This window comes from Callithrix jacchus, chromosome 15, assembly GCF_049354715.1.
Source record: "Callithrix jacchus isolate 240 chromosome 15, calJac240_pri, whole genome shotgun sequence".
Classification (NCBI taxonomy): domain Eukaryota; kingdom Metazoa; phylum Chordata; class Mammalia; order Primates; family Cebidae; genus Callithrix; species Callithrix jacchus.
Genome location: NC_133516.1, coordinates 91,432,265 through 91,457,514, shown reverse-complemented (window position 1 = coordinate 91,457,514; position 25,250 = coordinate 91,432,265). Strand labels below are relative to the sequence as shown.

The 25,250-nt window shown below is 38.3% G+C and overlaps 1 protein-coding gene, 1 long non-coding RNA gene and 1 pseudogene across 12 annotated transcripts in view; 1 reads left to right on the top strand and 2 right to left on the bottom strand.

Annotated features, from left to right (window-relative positions):
- TBC1D23 (TBC1 domain family member 23) overlaps nucleotides 1–22,028 on the bottom strand; it is a 60,484-nt gene extending 38,456 nt beyond the window's left edge. For both annotated transcript variants that reach the window (XM_008982578.5, XM_002758866.6), the window contains exons 1-3: nucleotides 21,952–22,028; nucleotides 3,310–3,421; nucleotides 1,158–1,263 (exon numbers count right to left, since the gene is read on the bottom strand). In XM_008982578.5, the coding sequence (XP_008980826.1) occupies nucleotides 1,158–1,263; nucleotides 3,310–3,421; nucleotides 21,952–22,004 (271 nt within the window). In that variant the 5' untranslated portion in view covers nucleotides 22,005–22,028. The remainder of the gene's footprint in view (nucleotides 1–1,157; nucleotides 1,264–3,309; nucleotides 3,422–21,951) is intronic.
- On the bottom strand, nucleotides 3,477–22,028 carry LOC100386357 (queuine tRNA-ribosyltransferase 1 pseudogene; annotated as a pseudogene).
- A 60-nt stretch (nucleotides 22,029–22,088) lies between these two features.
- Nucleotides 22,089–25,250, top strand: part of LOC103788426 (uncharacterized) — a 144,695-nt gene continuing 141,533 nt past the window's right edge. For 8 of the 10 annotated variants that reach the window (XR_013527692.1, XR_013527695.1, XR_013527694.1 and 5 more), the window contains exons 1-2: nucleotides 22,329–22,837; nucleotides 24,987–25,103. This is a non-coding gene — a long non-coding RNA (uncharacterized LOC103788426). Of the gene's footprint in view, nucleotides 22,237–22,328; nucleotides 22,838–24,986; nucleotides 25,104–25,250 lie in introns of those variants that run through there. The other 2 variants (XR_013527691.1, XR_004734402.3) reach the window with 2 other exon arrangements.

Sequence of the window (25,250 nt, the reverse complement as noted above, 5' to 3'; positions counted from 1 at the left end):
TAACTTTAAGACAGTTGTTAAAAGAAAATTAAGAAATACAGTTTTACTTAAGTATGTTTTCTTACCTAGTCTGTTGAAAGAGAAGGGAAAGAAACAGAAGACATAAATACATTCAGTATTCACTAAATATTAGCACTTAGTAATGCCTAATCTAGATATGTCAAACATAAAAATGGCCAATCTGAATCAATGGAGTAGGCAAAGATAATCATAGCCCATATTCCTGGGAAGCAAAAGTATTATCTAAACAGATTATCACCCACCCCATGATGGACAGCTATTGCTGTAACTCTGTCAAGACGAGGGAAAGGAATTCAATCTCCACTACCAAATTCTTTCTTTTGCCCACACCAGCAATGTTTCAGTTGTGTTTACCAGGCACAGGCCTATCAAGTCAATAATTTAACTAAAATATGATGGAAAGAAAAACAAAAATACAGCAATGCACTACAGATGAATTTAAAAGAAGTATAAACTAAATTAATCCATTCTGTGAATTGAAATAATCTTGTGGGGTGATTAGAAACCTGTTCAACCACAATTTACAGTAGTTTCTCTACAGCAGACCACAAACTATGATTTATAGATAAACTTTTGGAACAAAGCCCCCTTTAATTTGAGGGCTGCATACAATCATACAGATCTTTAATTATACAAAAATCAAATTTAAGACTACGACAAACCCATGAAAAAGAAATAGTAAAAACTAGGCCATCTTTTTTTTCAGAGTCTCACTCTGTCACCTACACTGGTGTGATCTCAGCTCACTGCAACCTTTGCCTCCCGTGTTCAGGCAATTTTCCTGCCTTGGCTTCCCAAGTCACCATGTCTGGCTAATTTTTGTATTTTTTAGTAGAGATGGGGTTTTGTCATATTGGCCAGGCTGGTCTTGAACTCCTGACCTCAGGTGATCCATTCACCTCGGTCTCCCAAAGTACTGGGATTACAGGCATGAACCAATGGCACCCAGTCAAAACTAGGCTCTCTTAAAATAAGTAGACAATATTTCATAAGAATGTCAAAAGGAAAGTTCTAAAGCTATTTACAAACCTTTTTCAAATTCTGAAATTATAAGAAGATAATTCTGAAGAGCGATTCCTCAACCCAAAAATTACTTCCAAAATTTATCTCTGCCTGAAAACGATTATTAAGCTTACCAATAAACTGCAGGCAATCTTTGTGAATAGTGTTCTGTTCTGGCAAGTCTAAAATTCCATCCCATGACGCCAAACTATCACCTTTTCCTGCAACATTCAGAGCAATCTGGAAGAAAGATTTGAAAAGAGCCTAGCTTCATAAGTTATTCCTCATTCTTGGAAAACGTGCTGTAATAATCAAAGGCCTGAATATTAAAATAGTAACAAAGATTACAATTAAGATATTGACAATCCACCAAATGTTGAGTCTTTAGTCATGTCACAATTAACCAGCAGAATTATTTTAAATCCACCTACATCAAATATTACTTCACGTTGATTCAGTGAATACAATAAATTACCCAAAATATTTATATATTTAGCTATCTAAATTTACACAAGAATCATCTTTTGGTTTTTTTTTTTAATGTAAAAATAACAGAATGTACTGGGAAAGAAAAAGTACATCTGTGCCATGTATATTTTTAAATTATACAGAAGAATACTTAATAAATTGAGAAAATGTTTTTGCTGTTTTGTAAGGTTTTAAGTATATAAAAAAACTGTTGATTTAAAGAATCTTAAGTGACATATTCAAATCCAACAGGTAGGCCACTAGAACTCAAACTTAGACAAATCACCTATAAAAATACATGTATGAGACAACTAAATTATTTTATGATATTAAGAAATTACCTTTTTTTTTTATGAGGCTGAGCCTCGCTCTGTTGCTCAGGTTGGAGTGCAGTGGCACGATCTCGGCTGGCTGCAATCTCCACCTCCCAGGTTCAAGCAATTCTCCTGCCATAGCCTCCTAAGTAGCTGGGACTACAGACACGTGCCACCACACCCAGTTAATTTTTGTATTTTTAGTAGAGACGGGGGTTCGCCACATTGGCCAAGCTGATCTCAAACTTCTGACCTCAGGTGATCCACCCGCCTCGGCCTACCAAAATGCTGGGATTACAGGTGTGAGCCACTGCATCTGGCCAGGAATTACCATTTGTTTAAATGTTTCAGACTTTCATATTAAACTATTAGTATACTACCAAGGATTTGCTTTAAAATAATGCAGTGAGTGGGGTGGGGAGGAAAGGATGAGCATACTAATCAAACAGGATTGGCTAAATATTGATACCAGCTAAAGCTGGGTTATGGACACTTGGGAGTTCATTATATAAGCTCTATGCTTTTGCATGTGCTTAAGTTTCTATAATAAATGTTCAGAATGCTATGCACAGTTTTAATTCCATTTCTGTTAAATATATGTGCATAGGGCAAAAAGGTAAAAAAGTAAGCACTAAGCCCTTGTATGTTTTACCTATAAATGGTAGATAACAGATTTTTAGTTTATCCTTTGTGGTTATTTGTTATGCTGTATATGTTTCCACAAATACATGTATTTCTTTTGTAATCATAACAATATTTTAATTCAAAATTTTTAAAAATTGTAATACCCACGCACTGGAGAATAGCTGAATGAGGAAAATAAAGGGAAAATTTCCTATAACCCCAACAGCCAGAGGCATATCTTTTTTTTTTTTTTTTAACAATTGCTATGATCATTCTGTATCTGCAAATATACATACTATTTTACTCATGGATTGTACCTTGTTTCATGAAACAATTTTCATAAATACTACTACTACTTGTTTGTTTGTTTTGAGATGGAGTCTCACTTTATCGCTCAGGCTGGAGTGCAATGGCACTACCTCAGCTCACCATAGCCTCGCCTCTTGGGTTCAAGAGATTCTCCTGCTTTTGGGTTCAAACAATTCTTGTGCCTCAGCCTCTTAGTAGAGATGGGGTTTCACCATGTTGGCAAGGTGGGTCTCCAACTCCTGACCTCAGGTGATACGCCTGCCTTGGCCTCCCAAAGTGCTGGGATTACAGGCTTGAGCCATCGCACCTGGCCCTGTGAACACCATTTCTAATGGCTACAAAAGTATATATTATGTTCTAAAATCTAAACCATTATTGTTAAATATACCAAACACTACAGAAACACACATTTTAATAAGCTGCTGCTTGATGAATTTTCTAGATGAGGCATGTTCATAAGATTAAGTTTTCTGCAACTAAGACAGCTGAAACAATAAACTTTTAAAAATATTATTCTTCAGTGACTGAATAATAAATGAAAATATTATTCTTCATTTCAGTTTCTAGTTACCTTCCAAACTTTGGTCCTTAGATCAGCAGGCAGTGGTCTTCCTTGAATTATATTTCTCAAAGTTTCAAGATCACAACCTCCTGCTTCCAGAGCTTCTTCAAGATCTTTTTCCCTAAGAAAAAAAAAAAGTCCTATTTATTAAAATAAATTTTACTTCATACCTTTTTTTTTTTTTTCAATTAAAAAAAAACAAACTTCCAAAAAGAAATCCTTCAGTATCTTCTAACACCTCCCTCCCTCCCTCCCCCAATGCCAGGTCAGCCCAGTGTGATTCCCACGGAGGCCAGAGCGTCAGTGGCCCAGGTGGGACAGAGGGTGGGGTCCCCGTACATGGTGCCCATGAAGTCCCGCACGAAGTCCGGGAAGCTCTTCTCCACGATGCTGGTGCGGATGGCACTCATGAGCTGCAGCTGGTAAGCGATGTTGTGCACCGTGAGGTGGTGCAGCGCGGCGGTGTTGTCGCTGTGCAGGAGTGTGTGCAGGAAGGCGCGGCTGTGATTCTGGCACGTGGGGCAGGTGCACTCTGGGTCTATGGGGCTGAAGTCCTTCTCAAACACCTTCTTCCTCAACTGCAGGTTTCCGGTGGGCACCAGGGCAGAGCCAAAGCGCGCTGTCCGTGTGGGGAAGACACAGTCGAACATGTCACATCCAAGAGCCACGCAGACCACCAGATCGGTGGCACAGCCAACCCCCATCAGATATTGGGGCTTGTCCTTAGGCAGCCGAGAGGTGCTCAACGCCACCATCCGCCAGAACTGTGCCTTGCTCTCGCCCCGGCTCAGGCCCCCGATGGCAAAGCCAGGCACGTCCCGCTTGGTCATTTCTTCAAGGCAGGTGGCCCGGAGATCTGCGTCCAGCCCCCCCTGGATAATGGCGAAGAGGTTCTGCTTGTCCGGCCGCTGATGGGCTGCAATGCACCGGTCTAGCCAGCGGATTGACCTGTACATGGCCTCCTCCACGCGTGGCCCGGTCACGGTGCTGCTGACCACATCATCCAACTGCATGATGATATTTGAGCCCAGTGCGTTCTGGATCTGCACGGATTTCTCCGGGCTCAGCAGGGTCTCATTGCCGTCGTAGGGGGAGCGGAAGCAGACGCCTTCCTCCGTCACCTCGGACAGAGACACCAGCGACACCATCTGGAAACCGCCGTTGTCCGTTAGCAGATTATGAGGCCAATTCATGAAGCCGTGGAGACCGCTGGCTTTTTGGATCAGCTCGGGTCCCGGCCTTAGACCCAGATGGTAGGTATTGCCCAGACAGATTCGGCAACCCAGAGCGTCCAGCTGCTCGGTCGTGATGCCCTTCATGGTGGCCTGCGTGCCCACTGGCATGAACACAGGAGTGGCCACTGTTCCATGCGGCAGCCGCAGCTCTCCTGCGCGGGCCCTGGAGCGGCTGCATTCGGCTACCAGCCTCATGATCCTTGGGGCCGACTCCAGAGAAACCTGGGTGGCCGCTCCCGCCATCTTGACTGCCCACTTTTATTTTTTTTTTTTTTTGTCAATCAATGAGAGCATGTAACGTTGCTCAGGTTGGCCTTGAACTCATGGCCTTGCCTCCTCAAGCGCCAGGACAACTGGCTGGAGCCACCGTGGCCCCCCATACTTTTTCTTACTCAAGATTCATTTATAAGCATGGCCTAGTAAAGGCCCGTCTAAGGGAAAAAAAAGTTCTCAGCAGTCAAAATGTAATGCCAAGGCATATACAGCATGTTTTCTTGGTGGAAATCTCAGGCTTCATACAGTCAATTTACTCTCATTTCACACTTAGTTCTAACCAATTTGTCTTCTTCCAGATTAGAGAAATTTAAAGAGAAGATGGGGCAAGCTGGCTGACATCACTGTGAAGTCATAGTATTAATTCACAGTGATAATAGTATTCCTGGTAGTGGTAATGACTAATACTTTACATAGCAACAATGTGTCAGGCACTATTTCAAATATTTTACTGTTCTTTTTAATCCTGATAACAATCCCTATGAAATAGGTTACATCACTTGCCCCCACGTACAGATGCAAAAATGGAGGCAAAGAAGAGTTGTAGACATTTAGAGACCAACTGAAGAAATAACTTCATCAGTATTAAAAAGTTACTATTCTTTTAGGTGTTTACCAGTATTATGGTTATGGTCACATGTCATATTAGCAGTAGAGGTGGATTCAAAGTTTAAGATTATGGTTCCCGAATTCATGCTCTTAACATTTATGCTAAACTCAGCCAAGAATTCAAAACATTGCAGTCTGAGACTATTTAGTAAATGACTATATCAGTATCATGCCTAGAGAAGTGCCCAGCTTACAGTAAGCGTTAAATAAATGTTAGAGGGGAAAAAAGGCTCTAGTGGTATACTAAAGCAAAATCATAATATCACATCATCAAGTAATTTACCAAGCAGTTTTGTTCAGTCTACTATGTTTAAAGAGAAAAGTACGAATTTAATTTCATTTGTATATGGTTAAAATAATTAAAAGAATACTTTTGGGCTGGGCGCGGTGGCTCACGCCTGTAATCCCAGCACTTGGGAGGCCGAGGCCGGTGGATCACGAGGTCAAGAGATCGAGACCATCCTGGTCAACATGGTGAAACCCCGTCTCTACTAAAAATACAAAAAATTAGCCGGGCACAGTGGTGCGTGCCTGTAATTCCAGCTACTCAGGAGGCTGAGGCAGGAGAATTGCCTGAACCTAGAAGGTAGAGGTTGCGGTGAGCCGAGATCACACCATTGCACTCCAGCCTGGGTAACAAGAGCGAAACTCCGTCTCAAAAAAAAAAAAACCTTCCACAAAGGAATGCATTGTTTTCTAGCCAGAAAATAACCAGTTAAATTATCAATTCCTTAGGAATTTTCAAAAGCTGAGGTTTTAGTCATTGTTTACAATATCAGCCTACATTAAAAAATCTGTGCAAATTTTTAAGAGCTTCATACCTAGACAGTTGGTAATATTCTTTGAAGCAACCTAAAAGGCAGATCATCTCACTAGGATCAGGAAATCAGGAGTTTTGTCTCATTTTTGTGGTTCTGAAGAAAATAAATTACTTCCACTCTTAATATTTTCAGTAAGACAATGAAAATCTCCCCACTGATAGGTGTCTAAGAATATTAGTTTAATTGTATAAATTTCATAAAGTGTTGCTCTACTAAGAGAAAGGAATTACATGAAAATGTAATCATTTAGGATCATATTCAATAGAAAAGTACCCATCAAATTTGAAAGGTTCCTTGACAAAGCTACTACAAATTCATATGAACAGGAAGATAACTAGTAATCACACAAGAAGTATTTTGTTCTTTTGCTATATGGTCACCAAAGTGTTGGAAGGGAAAGGTAGAGAAAAAGATTTCAAGTCTACTGTTGAGAGACAGTGCTGGTGTATAGCTGATAAAAACTGGGGTTTACATATTTTCCCCTAGCCAAAATGTACAAGGCAGCCTGTTAGTAACGTGAGACAAAGAAAATGTAGTGGCCTCTTTGGTGAATAAATACCACATATTTAAATGGCCAAATGTGTCAAATAATGAGGAACTAAAAACACTACTTACTGAAATCAAATTATTTTACCAGATGAAGAATTAGAATTAGTCACTTTTCAGCATAAAATCCTTTTCTTTTTGAAGTAATTCTGCCAAATCCCTTACTATCCCAGACAACAAAGCTCATATTTTCCTGCAAAATGCCCAATCCTCAAAGTACTTTTTAAATCACAATAATGTACAAGCACATCTCTGTTGATACAGCTGCTCCTGGATTCTTTGATGCTGCCCCCAAGGAACCATAAATGTGGTCTCCAGCAGTATAACCATGAGCAAGGGCTCCTTTGAAGACCCAAAATTGCTATAAAAGCCTTAAGTAAAAGATACTTCTCACAAATAATTACTAAATTTTTACTAATCACTAAATTACTAAAATTTACTACTTACTGAATAATTAAAAGTAACATTTTCTGAACAAGGCATTGAAAGGTACACTTACTAGACCTTCGACAATATAAATGTGCTTTTTTATAAAAGTAGCAAAGAGCTGAAAATTATTAAGGTAAATAATTCATAGAAGAATCAAGAATCAAGCAGATATAAGAATTCTACAGCATTTAGCTCTCAAACAGAATTCCTCTTCCCCCTAAACCAAGTTTCTACTTTTAAACAAGTAATACAATCCTAACATACAAAAGCAAAATGCATGATGATGTGGGATGAGTGGGTGGGCTGTGTTTCTTTCAGTCTTCTTTGATCAGCAGCTTCTCACTGACCTTACAAATTAAAGGTTGATACAGTCACACAGGACATTCAGACAAGGTTTTAAAACGGAAAAGAACAGGCTTTGTCCATTTATTCTCAAAAGTACAAAAATAAGGAAAACTATCTCCTTTGCTCAGAGAGTTCAGGACAGAACAAATCCAATGCTTCTGAGGTTGGAAGGAAGGAGAAACTCACCTCCTCCTGGCTCTGTGACTTTGAAACTATTAAAATATGTTGGTGTAATACTACAGGTTCCTGTCATGATCTATCAGTAACATATTTTCAAAACCTAAGTAAAACATAACAGAATTTTCCCTCACCTGATGTTGTGTGGTAAAATCACCTAATCTAAGCATTGCAGCCAAAGTTGCTTCAGAATTACAGTGAGGCAAACAATGTCACTAGATTTCTATGGCATTCAATTAATGTTTAAACTCAAGCTGGCAAATGAATTGGATTTTTCTTCTTCAGCCAACTGGTGAATAACTCTGAACATATGGAAGCATTTGCACAAGGTATGGGGGAAGGAAGCATGAATTTTCAAGCACTAGCAAATGTAATATGCATTTCCAAATCCTTCTATGATTAGCAAATTCAATTATTATTAGAAATTGTGTAATTTTCTAAATAAACCATACTGTATCATAATAAAATTATGATTTTTAAAAGCAACTGGATTACATATATTCTTAAAATTTTAAAAGTGACAGAAAACCTCCCACTAGGAAAAAAATGACTATATATTCAACATTTTTCTAAATTCTGTTTTCTCCTAACCATGCTCTAAAAATTTATTTTCTCCATCATTTCAAAATGTGTGAAAACTGTTTAAATGTACACACTCTATCGCCAAACAGGACATGAAAACAAGAAACGAGACTTAGTTCATCTTCTAATTTTTTTTAATAAGTATCTTTCTACCCTTAAACCCCATCATTAGCAGTCACTCGCCATTCTACCCTACCAGCACCTCCCACCCTGCCCCCAGCCTCTGTCAACCACTGATTTACTTTCTGTCTCTACACCCTATTCAGGATACTTCATATAAATGGAATCATATAATATGTGGCCTTTATTTCTGGTTTCTTTCATTCAGCATAACATTTCAACATCTATCCATGATGTAGCATACAGCAGTAGACGCTTTTCACTGCCAAGTAAGATTCCATTCTATATGAATATACCATATTTTACTTATCCATCCATCCATCACATAATGGGCATTTGAGTTGTTTCAACTTTTTGGTTATTATAATTATCTTAATTTTGAACATAAGTATCAGTAGTTCAACTGGTTAAGTGTATGATACATATGTATTTTTTTATTAATTATTTATTCTTCCTAAAAAGGTATGAAAGAATTTAAAGATCAAGTCTATTAAAACCTCACTCAAAAACCAATCCCAAACCAGGCCAGGTACAGTAGCTCATACCTGTAATCCCAGCATTTCTGGGTGGATGGCTTGAGCCCAGGTGTTTGAGACCAGCCAGGGGAACGTGGAAAAACCCCGTTTCCACAAAAAGTACAAAAAATTAGCAAGTTGTAGTGCTGTGTGGCTGTAGTCCCAGCTACTTGAAAGGCTGAGGCAGGAGGATCAATTGAGCTCGGGAGGCAGAGACTGCAGTAAGGCCAGGATCATACCACTGTACTCCAGCCTGGGCTACAGAACGAGATCCTGTCTCAAAAAACAGGCTACAGAACGAGACCCTGTCTCAACAAACAACTAAAAAAAACAGAGCAATAAAACCAAACCAAAGAACCCATCACACTCATTAGGATGACTACTACTATCAAAAAACATACACTAACAAGTGTTGACGAAGATGTGGAGAAACTAGAACCTTTGTGCACAGTTAGTGGGAATGTAAAATGATGCAGCCACTATGGAAAACAGTATGACAGTTCCACTAAGAATTAGAAATAAATGTTCCATACGATTCACAGTTCCACATGCTGGAAAATGTCTGAAACAACTGAAGGCAGAGTCTGAAAGAGACTTGTATACACATGTTCACAGCAGCATTCTTCACAGTAGCCCAAAAGTGAAAGTAACCTGAGTGTCCATTCACTGAGGGATGAACGAACAAAATGGGTGTGTGTGCTGTATGTCTATACATAAAATTAATAAATATGTTTATTATTTATTCTTCCTAAATTTAAACAAATGTTTCTTAATTTCATATATAGACATATAGTACATACACACACCCATTTTATCCATTCACCCCTCAGTGAATATATAATATTCACATATTCAATATATAAACAGATATATGTTTGCTTATTAAGTACATATATAATTACATATTATAGAATATATATTTTATATATATCTAATATATAATGGACCCAAAAAGGAAGAAAATTCTGACACATGCTACGACATAAATGAACCCTGACAACATTATGTTAAGTGAAATAAATCAGTCACAAAAAGGCAAATACCAAATAAGGTACCTAGAGTAAATTCAGAGACAGTAAGTAGAACAGACGTTACCAGAGCACAGAGAGCGGAGAATGAGGAGCTCTTATACAGATAACAAAGTTTCAGTTCTGCAAGATGAAGCGACTTCTAGCGATTATATGCAAAACAGTGTAAATGCACTGATACTAACATGCACTGAAAAATGGTTAAGATGATAAACTTTTTACATTATGTATACTTCACCACAATTTTAAAAAATCAACTCTAATGTATTATAACAATTCAAAATTTGAGTTTTAGTGTCAGATCTGGGTTTCCATTGCGGCCCTTCAACAGCCATATGACCTTACAAAACGAAAAAGCATTACAGTGTTTATCTTACAGGGTCAGCTAATGCTTAAATAAGATTCTGAACACAAAACATTCAGTACAATACTTGGCTACATAATTCTTCAATAAACAGAATCTATGAATACTATTATCTTTGTTATTATTACTGAACAATAGCTTTCTTAAAATGACTTTTTAATTATAATCATTTTAGAGAATTTAGCCAATGCATAAAAAAATAAAAAATAAACACCAATCACAATTCCATTACTATGAGATAATCACTAACATTTTGTGAATGACTTTTCAGTTCGTCATGTGTGCATGTACAGACATGTGTGTGTGTATATATGTGTGTGTATATAAAATAAACTCAATTATACTGAAAATATAATTTTGAATGGTATTGTCTGGATTTTCTTCTGGGTTTGTCACAATTTTTAGGTTTCTATCTTGGGTTGATTTTTTTATCTGGTGTAAGGAAGGGGTCCAGTTTCAATTTTCTGCACATGGCTTTCCAGTTATCCCTGCAACATTTTTTAAAATAGGGAATTCTTTCCCCATTGCTTGCATCAGGATTATTGAAGGTCAGATAGTTGTAGGTGTGCAGTCTTATTTCAGGGTTCTCTATTCCGTTCCATTGGTCTATGTGTCCATTCTTGCATCATACCATGCAGTTTTGGTTACTGGAGCTCTGTACTATAGTTTGAAATTAGGTAGTGTGATGCCTCCAGTTTTGTTCTTTTTGTTTACGATTGCCTAGGCTTTTCAGGCTTTTTTGGTTCCATATGAATTTTAAAATAGTTTTCTCTAATTCTGTGAAGAATGTCAATGGTAGTTTGATGAGAAACACACTGAATCTACAAATTGCTTTGGGCAGTATGGTCACTTTAATATTGATTCTTCCTATCCATGAGGATGGAATGTTTTCCCATTTATTTTTGTCATCTCTGGAGGCCATTATCCCTAGCAAACTAAGGCAGGAACAGAAAAGGAAATACTGAATGTTCTCAAACACATAACTTCTTTGCTTAGAGTATTAAGTAACTGCTATTTAAGAAAGCATACTTTTCAGAATCGTTAAGTAGAAAATAATGTGGCACGTGTGCTACTTTAATCTGTTTCATTTTAGTTTTCCAATACTGAATTGGAAGTATAAACAGGCTAAAAAAGTTCAATTTACAGCTGTCTACAAACTGTATTTTAAAGGTTTACAGTATGATAAACTTGGAAGTAATTTAAAAGATATAAAAATATGTGGTTCCATTTTTGAGGGGAGAAAACAATTCATTTAGGGAGTCTCCTCCCCACACTCCCAGTGGATGGAGACAAGGGTAAAGGATGTAAGGGTGGCATGTATTAGGTAGAGGAGTCTTCATGTGGCTTCACTTTATGTCCTCAGTCTTGATTCCATGGCCCAAGACTTTGCATATTCTTGACAACACCCTTGACTTCACTTCTTGGTTTTTCTGTCACATTCAGAGAGCTGAAAATTCCCAACATTAGGCTAATCTAACCAGTCTGCCTTCTTTGTTCCTATAGTCTACTCAATGTGGACTTCTTGGGAAAATAAGACAACTCTATGATGCGTATAACAACAGTGCCTGAACTCCTCACCCAGCCACTTTACCTCAGGTGACTTACTTCTGACTCCAAAGAGAAGCCAGCAGGCTTCTCTTCCCTTTGATCTCAGCCCCCTCCAAAAACAAACAAACAAACATAAGCAACTTATTATTCCAGTCATTAAGTCTCCTGTGAATACAGAAGAAAATAAGTATCTCTTCTCTAGTCTAAGACTAGTAACTTCACCTGGTTCTTCTTGCCACCCACTCACTCGCAATCTTTCAGAAGCCATGTGTCACCATCCCGTCTCCTATCTTCCACTTCTTTTTCTACTGGCTCTTTCCTCTTAGACAATATGCTCAAATATTCCCAGCAGAAACAGCAATGCCTACCACAAAAATTTCTCCACATTCTCCCTTTCCATCCAGCTACCACACTTTTGGTGGTTCTTTTCACAACAGAGCTTATGGAAAGAATTCTTGACAAAAGTAACAACTTTTCCCTCATCTTAAATCTATCTCTTCCTCTCTTGCCAACCCCCTTCTATTTCTCATCCCTCATTGATCCTCAGTACTCTATAGGGACCACTCACTATTTCATCTCACTTCCTTTCTTAACCAAATCTAAAACACTTAAGATATTAATGGAACGCTTTCTGGGTTGGAAAAAAATGGTTTAAATTCATGAAGTCTCTCAGTCTATCGACTAAGCTAAGTCAGCTTCGCTAATCTTCAAAATTCTTAAAATTGAATCCTTTTCTGTAATTATAAAAACAATGAAGACTAGCAGTGTAAGAAAGCTCAAGTAGGGCCTATAATACATGTAATCACTCTACACTTAAATGCAGAGTACAGAGAAATTACAGAGAATATCCAATTACCACATTAAGAAAATTAATTTTGTGTTTTAAAGTGGGCAAGGCCTAAGATATATTATTGTTTTCTTAAAAAAAAAAAAAACAAACCTACACTATTGGGAAATCAATAAAAGTCCAAAGCCTGACATGTAAACATCTTAAATATGTTATTTCTATTGCATAGGATATTTTCCAAACCTGTGAGTCTGCTAACAGTATTAAACAGAGCCAAGAGAGAAAAAAATGGACTCAGAAATCTTTGCTGAAAGTACTTCTAGCATTGAAAAATATAACCTGTGATTATCTCCTTTCCTTTAAAATGTTCACATTTACTTATTTGAAGGGTCCTATACATAACCTACTCCCTGTAAAAGTCATCTCTCTCCTTCCCTTTACAGTTCAACTTCCTTGAAAACAGCATCTCCCCTCACCTCCACTTACTCTCTCATTCACTCAAAACCTTCATCACTCTACCAAAGGTGCTCTCAGAAGTCATTAGTCATCTTTCTCAGCTCTCATCCAGTTTACATACACTGCAAAGTTTGACTGTCTTCTGAATACATTCTCATTTAGATTTTCCTCTGCTTTCCTACCCAGACTCTGAATTATTTCCTTCCCTGACATAAGTATTTTTTTTATTCAAACCTTCAACACACATGTATTGAGCACCTACTACAGGCTACCCACTGTGTGAGGCACTGGGGATACAGCAGAGAAAAAAAAGTCAATGCTCTATGTAGCTTACCTTCCAGATGGCTATTCCAAGGTTCTCATCCAAGTCCTATTACCTAAATTCTGTTGACCAGAGGTGTGAACGGCTCTTTCTGAGGTGCAGTTTATTCATATTTGTTTAGACTGTAAACCACTGTGAGCACAGATTAAACCATGACAGCCCAGCTTGTCCATGTACATATCCTAATCAGGTATAAGCCTTTGACCAATTATTTAAAACTCTAAAGCGAACAGCTAATTATACGCACTAGCAAACTGTGGAACAGTGAGTAAGCAGCGGCAAGCTGCATGTATTGAATTGTGGTTTCACGGCTTCATTTGTGCCACCACATTTCTGGGTGTTTCTTAATGCCCAGGTAATGAAACATCAGCACCAAACTTTTGTCTGAACTTATTTTGCTACTATTGTTAAGACGCTGGTTACAAAACACTACCAAACAAAACTCCTTAATTAGTTCTTGAATATTCTGTATGACATGGTAGAAGTGGAAAGAGAATAACTGTTACAGATTTACTTGTATGGTAGATATGCATGGAGCTCAATGACCACAGTATGTCTTATGCAACTTATTTTTAAATACTAATCTCAAACCATCGAAACTTTCCAAGTATTTCAATAGTATGATAGAATATTCAGAGAAGACCTTGGTAAGTTAAAGTCTTGTGAGAGGACAACTGGATACAAATTGATAATCGTGAAATCACGAAGTTATCTGGATTTGTGTCAGAATCAGACATGCTTTTTACAGCATTTTAACAAGTTATAAATTTATATGCCAAGGGGAAAAACACACATTCAACAGCTTTAAAAAATTAGTAACATTTTGCATTAGGACCAAATCCACAAAAACAGCTTTGGGAGATTCCCTTGTAAATAATGCAATCTCTAGAATTTGTGTTTTAATCAGGATCTTAAGCCAAGAAGGTACTAAATCTAGACCTTTTATCACTGTATGTAATCGGCAAAAGAAATAGAGATCACAGAAATCTTGTTCTATAAGCTACTAAAATTAACTACAAATGGAACAGATGTTTTAAATCTTAGATTTATTTTTAATCCACAATCGACGTAGATCAAATTACACCAGTGGTACCAATGGTGCCCCTTTCTCTGCTAAGAAAAAAAACTCAGTTGTTGACTAAAAAATAAAAAGAGACACCAAAAAGTTTCTCATAACTACATGTGTAATGTTGCAATGGATTTGTTTTGTAATTTCTCTGGTGAGCAGTCAACTTCGAGTACTCTAAATCCTTTCTTCTTTCATGCTTTCTCAAAATAAAAAACCTCAACATTGTTCCCTTCTATACATATAAAGTGACTTTTCAGTATTTTTAAGGCACAATGAAATGCATCCTTGTTTTTTTACCCCCATGAAAGCAGTTTATTTGGAAAGTAAAAATAGAGTATATCTTTTGCCTAAGACAGAGAATGGCATGAAAACAGCAAAAAGTCAGAGAGAGAGATTACCTATGTCTATTACAAATTCCACTTTATCCAAAATGTAATGATAAAAGAAGTATAGTCAACATTCCTTGTCTTGAAACTATCATTTCAGAAACATAATTGTTATAAAGAAACAACTATAGCAAATGAAGTGACAACACTTTGCAACATTTGGACAATTCTCAAGGGTACTATGCCAATGGGGATCAGAGTTTGGCAAAGAAATACATATTGGGTTTACCTTTTTTAACCTGGATTCCAACCATCAATGAAGATTTTTTTTTTTGAATAAAAGAGAATTTCATTTCATTTCCTGCTGGTGGTTAATCTAAATGGAATTCACAAAATAAAGGATTTCTGGTATTCAAATTGCATACACATGAGACGAATAAATCCTTTGCATCACTTTGTGATGCACAGAAGGCTTCAAAACAAAGGCTAGAAACTATTTAAAGGAAAAATAACGTGGAAATTATTATTTTTCGAGACAGAGTCCTGCTGTGCCACCTAGGCTGGTGCACAGTGGAGTGATCATAGCTCACTGCAGCCTTGATTCCCCATTAAGGCAATCCTTCTGCCTCAACCTCCTGAGTAGCTGGAACTACAGGTGTGTGGCACCACGCCTGGCTAATTTTTTTTTATGTTTTACTTTTAGTGGAGATAAAGCCTCCACTATGTTGCTCAGGATGGTCTTGAACTCCTGATCTCAAGCAATCCTCCGGCCTCCCCAAGTGATGGGATTACAGGCATGAGCCACCAGGCCTAACAGATAACTTTGTTTTCTCATAGAGCTCTTTTAAGATCCCAATGAGATCAGACAGATAAAGAGACAGACAGAGTAATGCTCTATGCAACTGTATAGTACTTTCTTACGCAGGTTGAGCATCCCAAATCCAAGAATCCAAACTCCAAAATGCTCCAAAATCTGAAACTCTTGAGCACCAACATGATATTCACAGGAATACTCATTAGAGCATTATGGATTTCAGACTCTTGTTTAGGGATGTTCAACCAGTTGAGTATAATGCAAGTATTCTAAAGAGATATTCAACCTGTATCTTCTTGCTTAAATTATTAAATACCACTGTAACAACTAGTTTTATGTAACAATTACTTTAAAATAAAAAAGAAGCAAATGCTACAAGATTTTCACCCAACTATAAAATGCTAAGTCAGCTAAAGGATAAGAAAAAACTCCTTTAAGCTTCAAGAAAAAAGATGAAGACTTGAAACAAATGACTTAGGTAGACATCATTTTCTTAACTCAGTTTAAAAAGTTAGACCCTTAAATCAAATAGACATTAAAGTTCACAAAAAAGGTTCCTTAAGTGGCTTTTAACTTACATACTTTATTTCTACAAACAATTTGATCTTATGAGCTTACTGGAAGGTACTTCACTGCTTTCTGTCTGTAATTCTCTGTATCTAAGTCACTTCAAGCCCTGCCCCTTTTCAAACTGTTTAATCCTATTCTTTACTGCTAGAGCCTATAATTTCCAAAAATATGAGCATTTAGTTATCTTCAGAAGCTATTTCACACAGTATTCCTAGAGATAAAATGATGAAAACTTAAAGTGTCCAACGAAGGGACCACAATGCACATTCCTGGTTTTAAAACTGTTTAAACTTTTTTCTAAAAGCTTACACAGCAGCTTGAATATAACCACTATTCAATGAATGTTTGCTGAACTGAGAATGTTTCTGCTAAACTCTATTTTGCTTTCTGACATACGAGAGAAGGCACTGTCTTTAGCTTATACCTAACATTATCCACATTTCAGCACTATGCAGCAGAAATGCTTTGTCAAGCATATTTTCTCAAATCTGTCCAGAAGACTCCTACTGAAAAGTTGGCTGCATACTGCAGTATATTTAACTAGGTGCTCTGAACTGCTTACTATACTCACCTAAGGAATGCCTTTGTCCCCTCTCTGCAGTGATTACATAGAGATAAAAGTGAATTAATTGAAATACTTTTATTTAGCATGCAAAACCAATAACTAACTCTAATTCATGAATATTAAAACATCCACAGGAAAACAAAATCCTAGAAGTGAATTATTAAGAATTACTTTCAGTCTGGGCACAGTAGCTCACGCCTATAGTCCCAACACGTTGGGAGAGCAAGGAGGGTGAATCACCAGTGGTCAGCAGTTCGAACTGGCCTGGCCAACATGGCGAAATGACATCTCTACTAAAAATACAAAAATTAGCCAGGCATGGTGACACATGCCTATAATCTTAGCTACTTAGGAGGCTGAGGCAGGAGAATTGCTTGAACCCAGGAGGTGGAGGTTGCAGTGAGCAGACATCATGCCACTGTACTCCAGCCTGGGCGACTGAATGAGACTGTGTCCCAGGAAAAAAAGAAAGAATTACTTTTAAAACCTGTAAAATTTAAATTATAATTAAAGGCGTTAATGTAAATAGCATAAGTCTTTTTCATTTCTTATCTTTGCCTGCCCTCTAATTAATTATAGTTTACAAAATCAAACAACTGTCACATCATAACCCCTAATTCAACAAATGAAGTTCATTTTCTTATTTTTTTCTAAGGTAGTATCTAGCCCTCCCAGTTCCACAAGTAGCTAATGTTTTTCTTAAACAAAGAGTTTCTTTTTCTTTCATATTTAACATATTTCTTTATTGATTATATAATATCTGATATTTCAATTAGTTCTTATATATTTAAATCTTTCCTCATATTTTAATGCTTATTAAATGGGAAGCACTGATAGTGCTATTTATAGAGTGCACAAAACTTTGAAAAATAACTTATTCTCAAGCAATTCCTATTCACATCTCAAATTAACAATTGAAGATTCTTTGTGGAATTGATACTTTTACAATTTTAAGAAAAGTTTAGCAGTAATTTGAGTTTAGCAATAAAAAATACTAATTAAAAGTTAAATATTAAGTAACATTTTTGAATTAAACAAGCACCCAATATCAACAGTTATATAATTAAGTCTATACCAACACAATTTTTAAATTATGACTTTAGATCTTTAGACATTATTTCAGGAAGAAAGTCTCAGAAAATGAGAACATATGTTCAAATCCAGAGCTAGTTTCTTCAATACCAAGGGTAATCACCAATCTTTCACTGTAACAATTTAACATTGATTTTACAAATCCAGATTCTCAGAACTTATGTTAATTTTTAAAAATTGAATTCAAATCACTTCAAACTACCTATAAGCATTTTTACAAGACGTTCACTACAACCTTTGTGCTTACATGGCTGTAACCCAGAAAACTTGAGAGCTGAGGCATTTTCTGATTACTCTGGCTTTCTATAAAGAATAAGCATTATTCCAGCAGACAATTCCACAGCTCACAAAAACATTGGAGTCAGGAAATTCATATTAAATGACAGCTTAGTATGCTACTGCACATAATTATATGACAGTCTGTATTCAGTCATGTGTACATCTGACATTTACTGAGCCACCTGTCCTTTATCAGCCATTGCCCTTGAGAAGTTCATTATCTAAAGAGCAATAAGTCATGTAATTAGACATATTTTAATGCAACATGTAAGGTGATACAATGTGACATACATAAATTCCTCTGACCTACTCATTCTGACATACATATAATCTAGAACCCTGCTAACTAAAGCGTGGTCCATAAACCACCAGAATCGGCGTCACCTAGCAACTAGTCAGAAACAGAGAATCTCAAGTTCCACCCCAAAATCTACTGAATCACAATCACAATTACCTGGGGAACATTTTAACAAGCTCCTCAGATAACTCTAATGCACATTTAAATTTTGAGAAGCACTGAACTAGAACATAACTGAAAATCAGCAAAAGATGTCATAGAGTCCATGTACTTTTAAGATCTTCAAGGTCCATCCTGAGCCTTTTTAAGATTATATTTACAATTTTAACAAGTTCAAAGACTTAGTTTCACAGACTAGGAACAAACTGAGATACCACTGACAACAAAAAAAGAAAATAGGAAAAACTTTCAAAAAGCAATCTCAAAAAGGGATGGCTGTGTGGAGTCATTTAACATAGCAACAATTTGTCTAGATAGGCCCTAAAGGTCTCACCATATTACAATAACACAAAAGTAATCAGTGTTCTCAAACATGCCTCCTGTATCTAGACCATAAATTCCCTGAAGACAGAGACCTAGTTGTATCCTTAAATTACACTTACATTTGTAAACTGAATGACCCAAGTCATTAAGATGAGTTCGAGCTATGCAGGAAAATATATGATACATGATACATTTTAGAAAAAATTCCAGGCCGGGCGCAGTGGCTCATGCCTATAATCCCAGCACTTTGCAGGCCGAGGCAGGTGGATCACGAGGTCAAGAGATCGAGACCATCCTGGTCAACAAGGTGAAACCCCATCTCTACTAAAAATACAAAAATTAGCTGGGCATGGTGGTGCGCACCTGTAGTCCCAGCTACTCCAGAGGCTGAGGCAGGAGAATTGCTTGAACCCAGAAGGCGGAGGTTGCGGTGAGCCGAGATCGTGCTATTGCACTGCAGTCTGGGTAACAACAGCAAAACTCCTTGTCAAAAAAAAAAAGAAAGAAAGAAAGAAAGCGGGGGAGGGAGGGAAAGAAAAACAACAGGAAGGAAGGGAGGAAGGGAGGGAGGGTAAAACACCCAGATGGATGGGGTACACCTGTAGTTCCCAGCTATTCAGGAGTTTTGATGCCAGCCTGGGCAACATGAGCTCGTTTTTTAAAGCAAAGCAAAACAAAACAAAGAGTAAAGCACTCCCATTCTATAACCTATTCCCCAAGTACTCTAAGAACAGAGGCTTTACTGAACCTATAGTTCCCAATCCCAAAGTCTTCCTGACTTTATTCAAACTCTTCTGGTGGCTGATGAGGAGAGTGCAAGGAGAAAAAGGAGAAAAGATTAGAAGAGGATGGAGGGAAAATAGAAATCACTGACCATATCAGAGTTCCTCCACTCACAAAAATAAAACCAGCAAAAATACAAAGACACAGCAATCCTAAGAACAAATGCTATCTCTACAAAACATTTATTCCATGTCCTCTGCCCTGGTGAACCAGAGACATGCTGGCAAGCCCGCTAACCTAAGAACTCCCCAGAGACACCTTAAGTATAGAAACATTTCCCCTCATGGCCCTCAACGAGCTGATTACCGCCAGTTTATGAAACAATTCACTGTTCCAAGACAGCAAACTTAAGGCTATAGCCAGCTAGGTCACTTTCTGAAAAGTGTTGTAATGTCTGTCACTGATTTTTAAAAGGTTCCTTTAACTAGTTAAAAACTTTTTTACTATTTTCCAGAGCTATTTTTCTTTTTTCTCCCGCCATTCTTGCAGGATACTGGAAGCAAAAAGACCTATTTTTCGGCAACTTCTCTCCAACCAGGTAGTTCTCATTCTTACTCTCAAAACAAATTAATTCTCTTGTCTATGCCCTTGCTTATGCTGCTACTCCTCCTTTCCATCTCTTAATCTGATTCCGTACTATCTAATATAGTAGCCACAAGCTATGTGTGGATATTTAATATTTGAAATGTGGTTAGACCAAATTGAAACATAAGGTAGATGTAAAATGCACATTGGATTTTGAAGACCTGGCTCAAAAAAATGTAAAATTATCTAATTTTTTTAAACAATGATTACATGTTTAAATATGCTAAATAATTAGATTAAAATGATCTCACCTGTTTCTTGTTAGTTTTAAAGCTGCTACTAGAGAATTTTAAACTACAATATGTGGCTTCCATTAGACAGCACCGGGTTTCAATCCTACTCATTCTTCAAAGCCTAATTGAAACACAGCTGCTTTCATGAAGCTTACCCCCAGGGACTCCAACTGGAAGTGATTTGTGCCCACCCCCGACCGCCGACCTCCCGAAACACTTACAATCACACTCCCAAAGAATGAGATTAATCTTGTTACACCTCCTAAACTCCAACATAAGCAAGTTGAAGAAAAAAACTACATCTAGATCATCATGAAGTTTTCCTTGACACCTTGGAGAGCCCATACACTAAGGTAATGTTTGATGTCTGCTAACGGAGAGCTGAATTTCTCAATTATTAATTATATTTCCCTTTCAACGATAGCCACTATTTTCCTCTGGGATTAAAGTCAATGTCTATGAATGTCCTGTATTATTTTTAGAGTGCCCAAGAGCTGTACACATATAATGAACAAGCAAATCCAAAACTAATAAATGTGGCCAATACACTTAGATCAATTGTAAAACTTGGACAAGCCTCTAAAGGTTCCCTTTTTCAAATATGACGTTTTACAACATAACAGTGTGTTGTTAAGATCAACTATTTCAAAAGTAGAAGCGTTTCCCAAAGATTAACACTGGGTGAGCAGTTTACCAAAAAATTATTGACGGTCCTCCCCCACAATCCCGAGTATAAATCAGGTAAGCATGCAAACGCTTGGGTGCAGCAAGAGCAAAGTCCCACATTGCATCGAAAGCTCAGAAATCGAGCTGTGAGAAATGTAGCAAGGGAAAAGACGACTTGTGTGAAAGAGATGCATGATGAAAACTGTTGAAACGCAAAACGAGGTAACAGCCAGGATTTTTTTTTAAAAGTATCCCAACGACATGGAAGGGATCCTCCTTAGGTATATCGCTCAACCTCTGAACCCCCAGGCAAAGGTTGCAGTGGTCATTTTGTCTTTTCTTCAAATTGTATTTTAGTGCCTCAGATCTGCATCCAACAAACTTCCGTCTTCAGCCTACTCCAACTCCCACAGAAGGGACTCGGGCCAAAGTCAGCCCTGAAGCCACCCTCTCCAGCACACTTTGGAGACTGATGGACGACACGGGAGGACCGTTCTGAGGGCAAGCACCTGGATGACCCCAGTCTCTCGGGGAGTCTCGCTCCGGCCCGTTGGGCGGAACCAGGCAGGCTGGGGGCACCCGCAGGCAGAGGGGGCGGGGCAGGGCATCGGACTTCGCCCAGGACCAGCCTCTCCGTTCCATGCCGACGCCAGACGGCGCCTCGGGGACCGGCAAGATGCTGAGAAGCAAAAATAAAGGGGCACTGTGAATCAGCCCCGGTTTTCACTCACCAGACGTCGCCGCTCGACGTTGGCAGTGGCAGGACCTCTTCTCCTTCCGCCATTGCTGTTGACGTCCACGTCACTTTGCCGAAAAGTGGACCCGGCGCTAAGACGGACTCTGAGACCCAATGTCGTAAAAGGTCTTCGGAAGTCCAGCTAAGCTTTCCCAGAGGGGAAGAAAGAGGGAGGTGGCTAGGGACGGGAGGAACGCAACGTCACGGCGTCCCGAGGGCGAAAAGCAGCGTCTTGCGGGAGGAGACTTGGTGGAGGCAGCTGCCCCTCCAAAGACTACAGGTCCCATAATGCCGGGGTGCCGCGGGCGGGGCGGGGTGGGCGGAGCTCAGTGGGAGCCGGCCCAGTTAGAGGCCTTGCGTGGAAATAGCGTCGCTTTTTGGCGTCCAGCTAGCGTCTTCATTCCAGCTTGGCGTCAAAATTAACAAAGTTAGAATTTAGAGTCCTAACTATTGGAGAAAGGAAGGGAAATGGGAATTGACACAGAGAAGATGCACGTAGGTCCACAGTTCAGTAATTTCCTGCTGTAGGAATTCAATTTGAAAAAAGAATGGGATGTAAGGGCAGACCACCCTATTTGTGAGGCCCACATACTTTATGTCTAAGAATTTAAAAGTTTTAAATCAAGCTAAATAGTAAAGGAGATACGTTCTAGTCTCCTAACTTAAACATATCTTTCTAACAGCCTGGAAGATCAAGTCTGTATTTACAATTCTAGGACTGGAATTCCAGGCAAGGAGAGCTACCAAAATCCTCTTCCCGTTCCACTTACCCTTTACACCATATGGGTGGACGCTTGGCCACCGCTGGGGCCACGCTCAGGAGGATGGACCTAAGGAAATGCTTTTGCAAACCCTGAAAACAACAGTGATGAAGGAGAACGGTATGTAACAACATGGATACATCTGAAAAATGCACTGTTAAATGACCAAAACAGATGGCAGACGGATAGGTAAAGGATAGTATCATTTATATTTCGTGTTTAAAAGACAATATATTAGGAATAGATGCATATGAGCTTAAAATGCAGGGGAATGATATATAGAAAAATCGGAATGGCAGTTACATTCAGGGAAAGGGAGGGGTTTCCATTAAAATTTTAATATTTTATTTCTTAAGGGCCCAGAGGCGACCAATATTCTTTATAGAGTCTATACTTCGGTATCTAAAATGTTTCATATTTTTAAAAACGATTTTATTAAAATAAACACAAAACATAGCACAGCTATCTCATTTACAACCAAAAGCATGTTCGTTTACTCTCTTCCCCAAAGGGAAATAATACAGATCTGCATAGTAGTGCGTCCACTTCCAAGCCCCGAATCTCTGTGATGTTCAGTCCTTCGTTGGGGAACATTTCTTTTAACATAGAATGTGACTTTAGATGCCCTCTATCAAAAAGAATAAAAGACGTGAATCTAGGTCACATTACCATCCTAATATTCAGGACCTCCCCTGGGTCCCTTCAATTGTTGCCAGTAGGTTTTAAGAAAGTTTTTAGAAAATGGTTTTAAAAACTATTCAATCATGGACATGAGAAGCAGTTCTTCACTAGTTAAGATTCTAGTCCTCAATTGTGATTCATTTAAGTATAATTAAATCAGCAACTGCTTTATAGTCTCTGGTAAAAATATCTTCCCATTAAAAATATGTCACTTGACATTTTTAAACCGTTCTTTATTCTGTATAAGTTGAAAGTTCTGACTTCTATGTTCTTTAATAGAGCCAGAGCCACCTTCACCAGCATGTAGTCTATGCAATACTATAAGACCACGTGCTTAGAAGAACTCTGTGCTTGATTTAATGCTCTGGTGTTGCCATCTTTAAATTCTTACTAATTTGGGAACAAGGAATCACTGGTTTTAATTTTACACTAGGCCTCACAAATTAAGGAGCCAGTTCTAGATATGGTCAATGTCCTAATGATGTATAACCCACTGGGGACAAGATTTCAACTGAAACTGTTTAGTGATGGTATCTTCTGGGGGATTTGGATCATTTGTTCTTTTTTTTTTTTTTTTTTTTTTTTTGAGACAAAGTCTCACTCTGCACCTAGGCTGGAGGCTGGAGTACAGTGGCATGATCTTGGCTCACTGCAACCTCTGCCTCCTGGGTTCAAGTGATTCTCCCATCTCAGCCCCCTGAGTAGCCAGCACTACAGGCATGTCCCACCATGCCTGGCTAATTTTTATTATAATTTTAATAGAGACGGGGTTTTTCCATGTTGGCCAGGCTGGTCTCGAACTCCTAACCTCAGGTGATGCACCCACCTTGGCCTCCCAAAGTGCTGGGATAACAGATGTGAGCCACCACATCTGGCCTATTGGTTCTTCCTTCATCAGCCTGTCCAAGGTAATGATATTCAAGATCATGGTGACATCCTTTTTTCTCCAGTGATAATTCTAGAAATCTAGCTGTGAGGTCAAGTAGTACATGAAACTTGGAAGGCCTTTAACTCCTCTTTCTTTATTATTACTTTGTTTTTATTTTTCTGAGACAGGGTCTTACTCCCTCAAGTGAAATTTATTAAATTATAATAATGGACCTCTGCTTAAAACAAAACAAAAGGCCGGACACAGTGGCTCACACATGTAATCCCAGCACTTTGGGAGGCTGAGGTGGGTGGATCAGGAGATCGAGATCAGCCTGACCAACATGATAAAACCCCATCTCTACTAAAAATACAAAAATTAGCTGGATGTGGTGGTGCATGCCTGTAGTCCCAGCTACTCAGGAGGCTGAGGTGGGAGAATCACTTGAACCCAGGAGGCGGAGGGTGCAGTGAACTGAGATCGCACCACAGTACTCCAGCCTGGGTGACAGAGCAAGACTTTGTCTCAAAAAAAAAAAAAAAAAGAATACTTTTCAAGAACTAGAGAAGATTTAATTATGAACTCATCGGCTTGAATTTTTAAAATGATTTTTCTCTCCTAATTGTAAGATTTCATCAATGATACTAGGTGTTCCATCTTCTTTTGTATTTCTTTATGTCCCTCTGGAGCAGAGAGAGTTAGAATTTCTTTTTCTCATAGGCCTGGTGCTGTGCTAAGGTGATGCTCTAGTGGTGATCCCTGGATCTGTACACAATACAGCCATTCCAAGATGTATCTCCAAGAAAGGGGCATCCGAGTCTACATCATCCATGTCAGGTATGTCCCCTGCCTGCATTTATGCATCCAATTGCAATTCCCACATCCAAATGGGAAGGTATGGTACTATTCCATGTTATCCTTAGATAAAATCAAAGTGATTTCTTATAAAGGGAAAATTAAAATGTCTTGGTTTTAAATGAAATT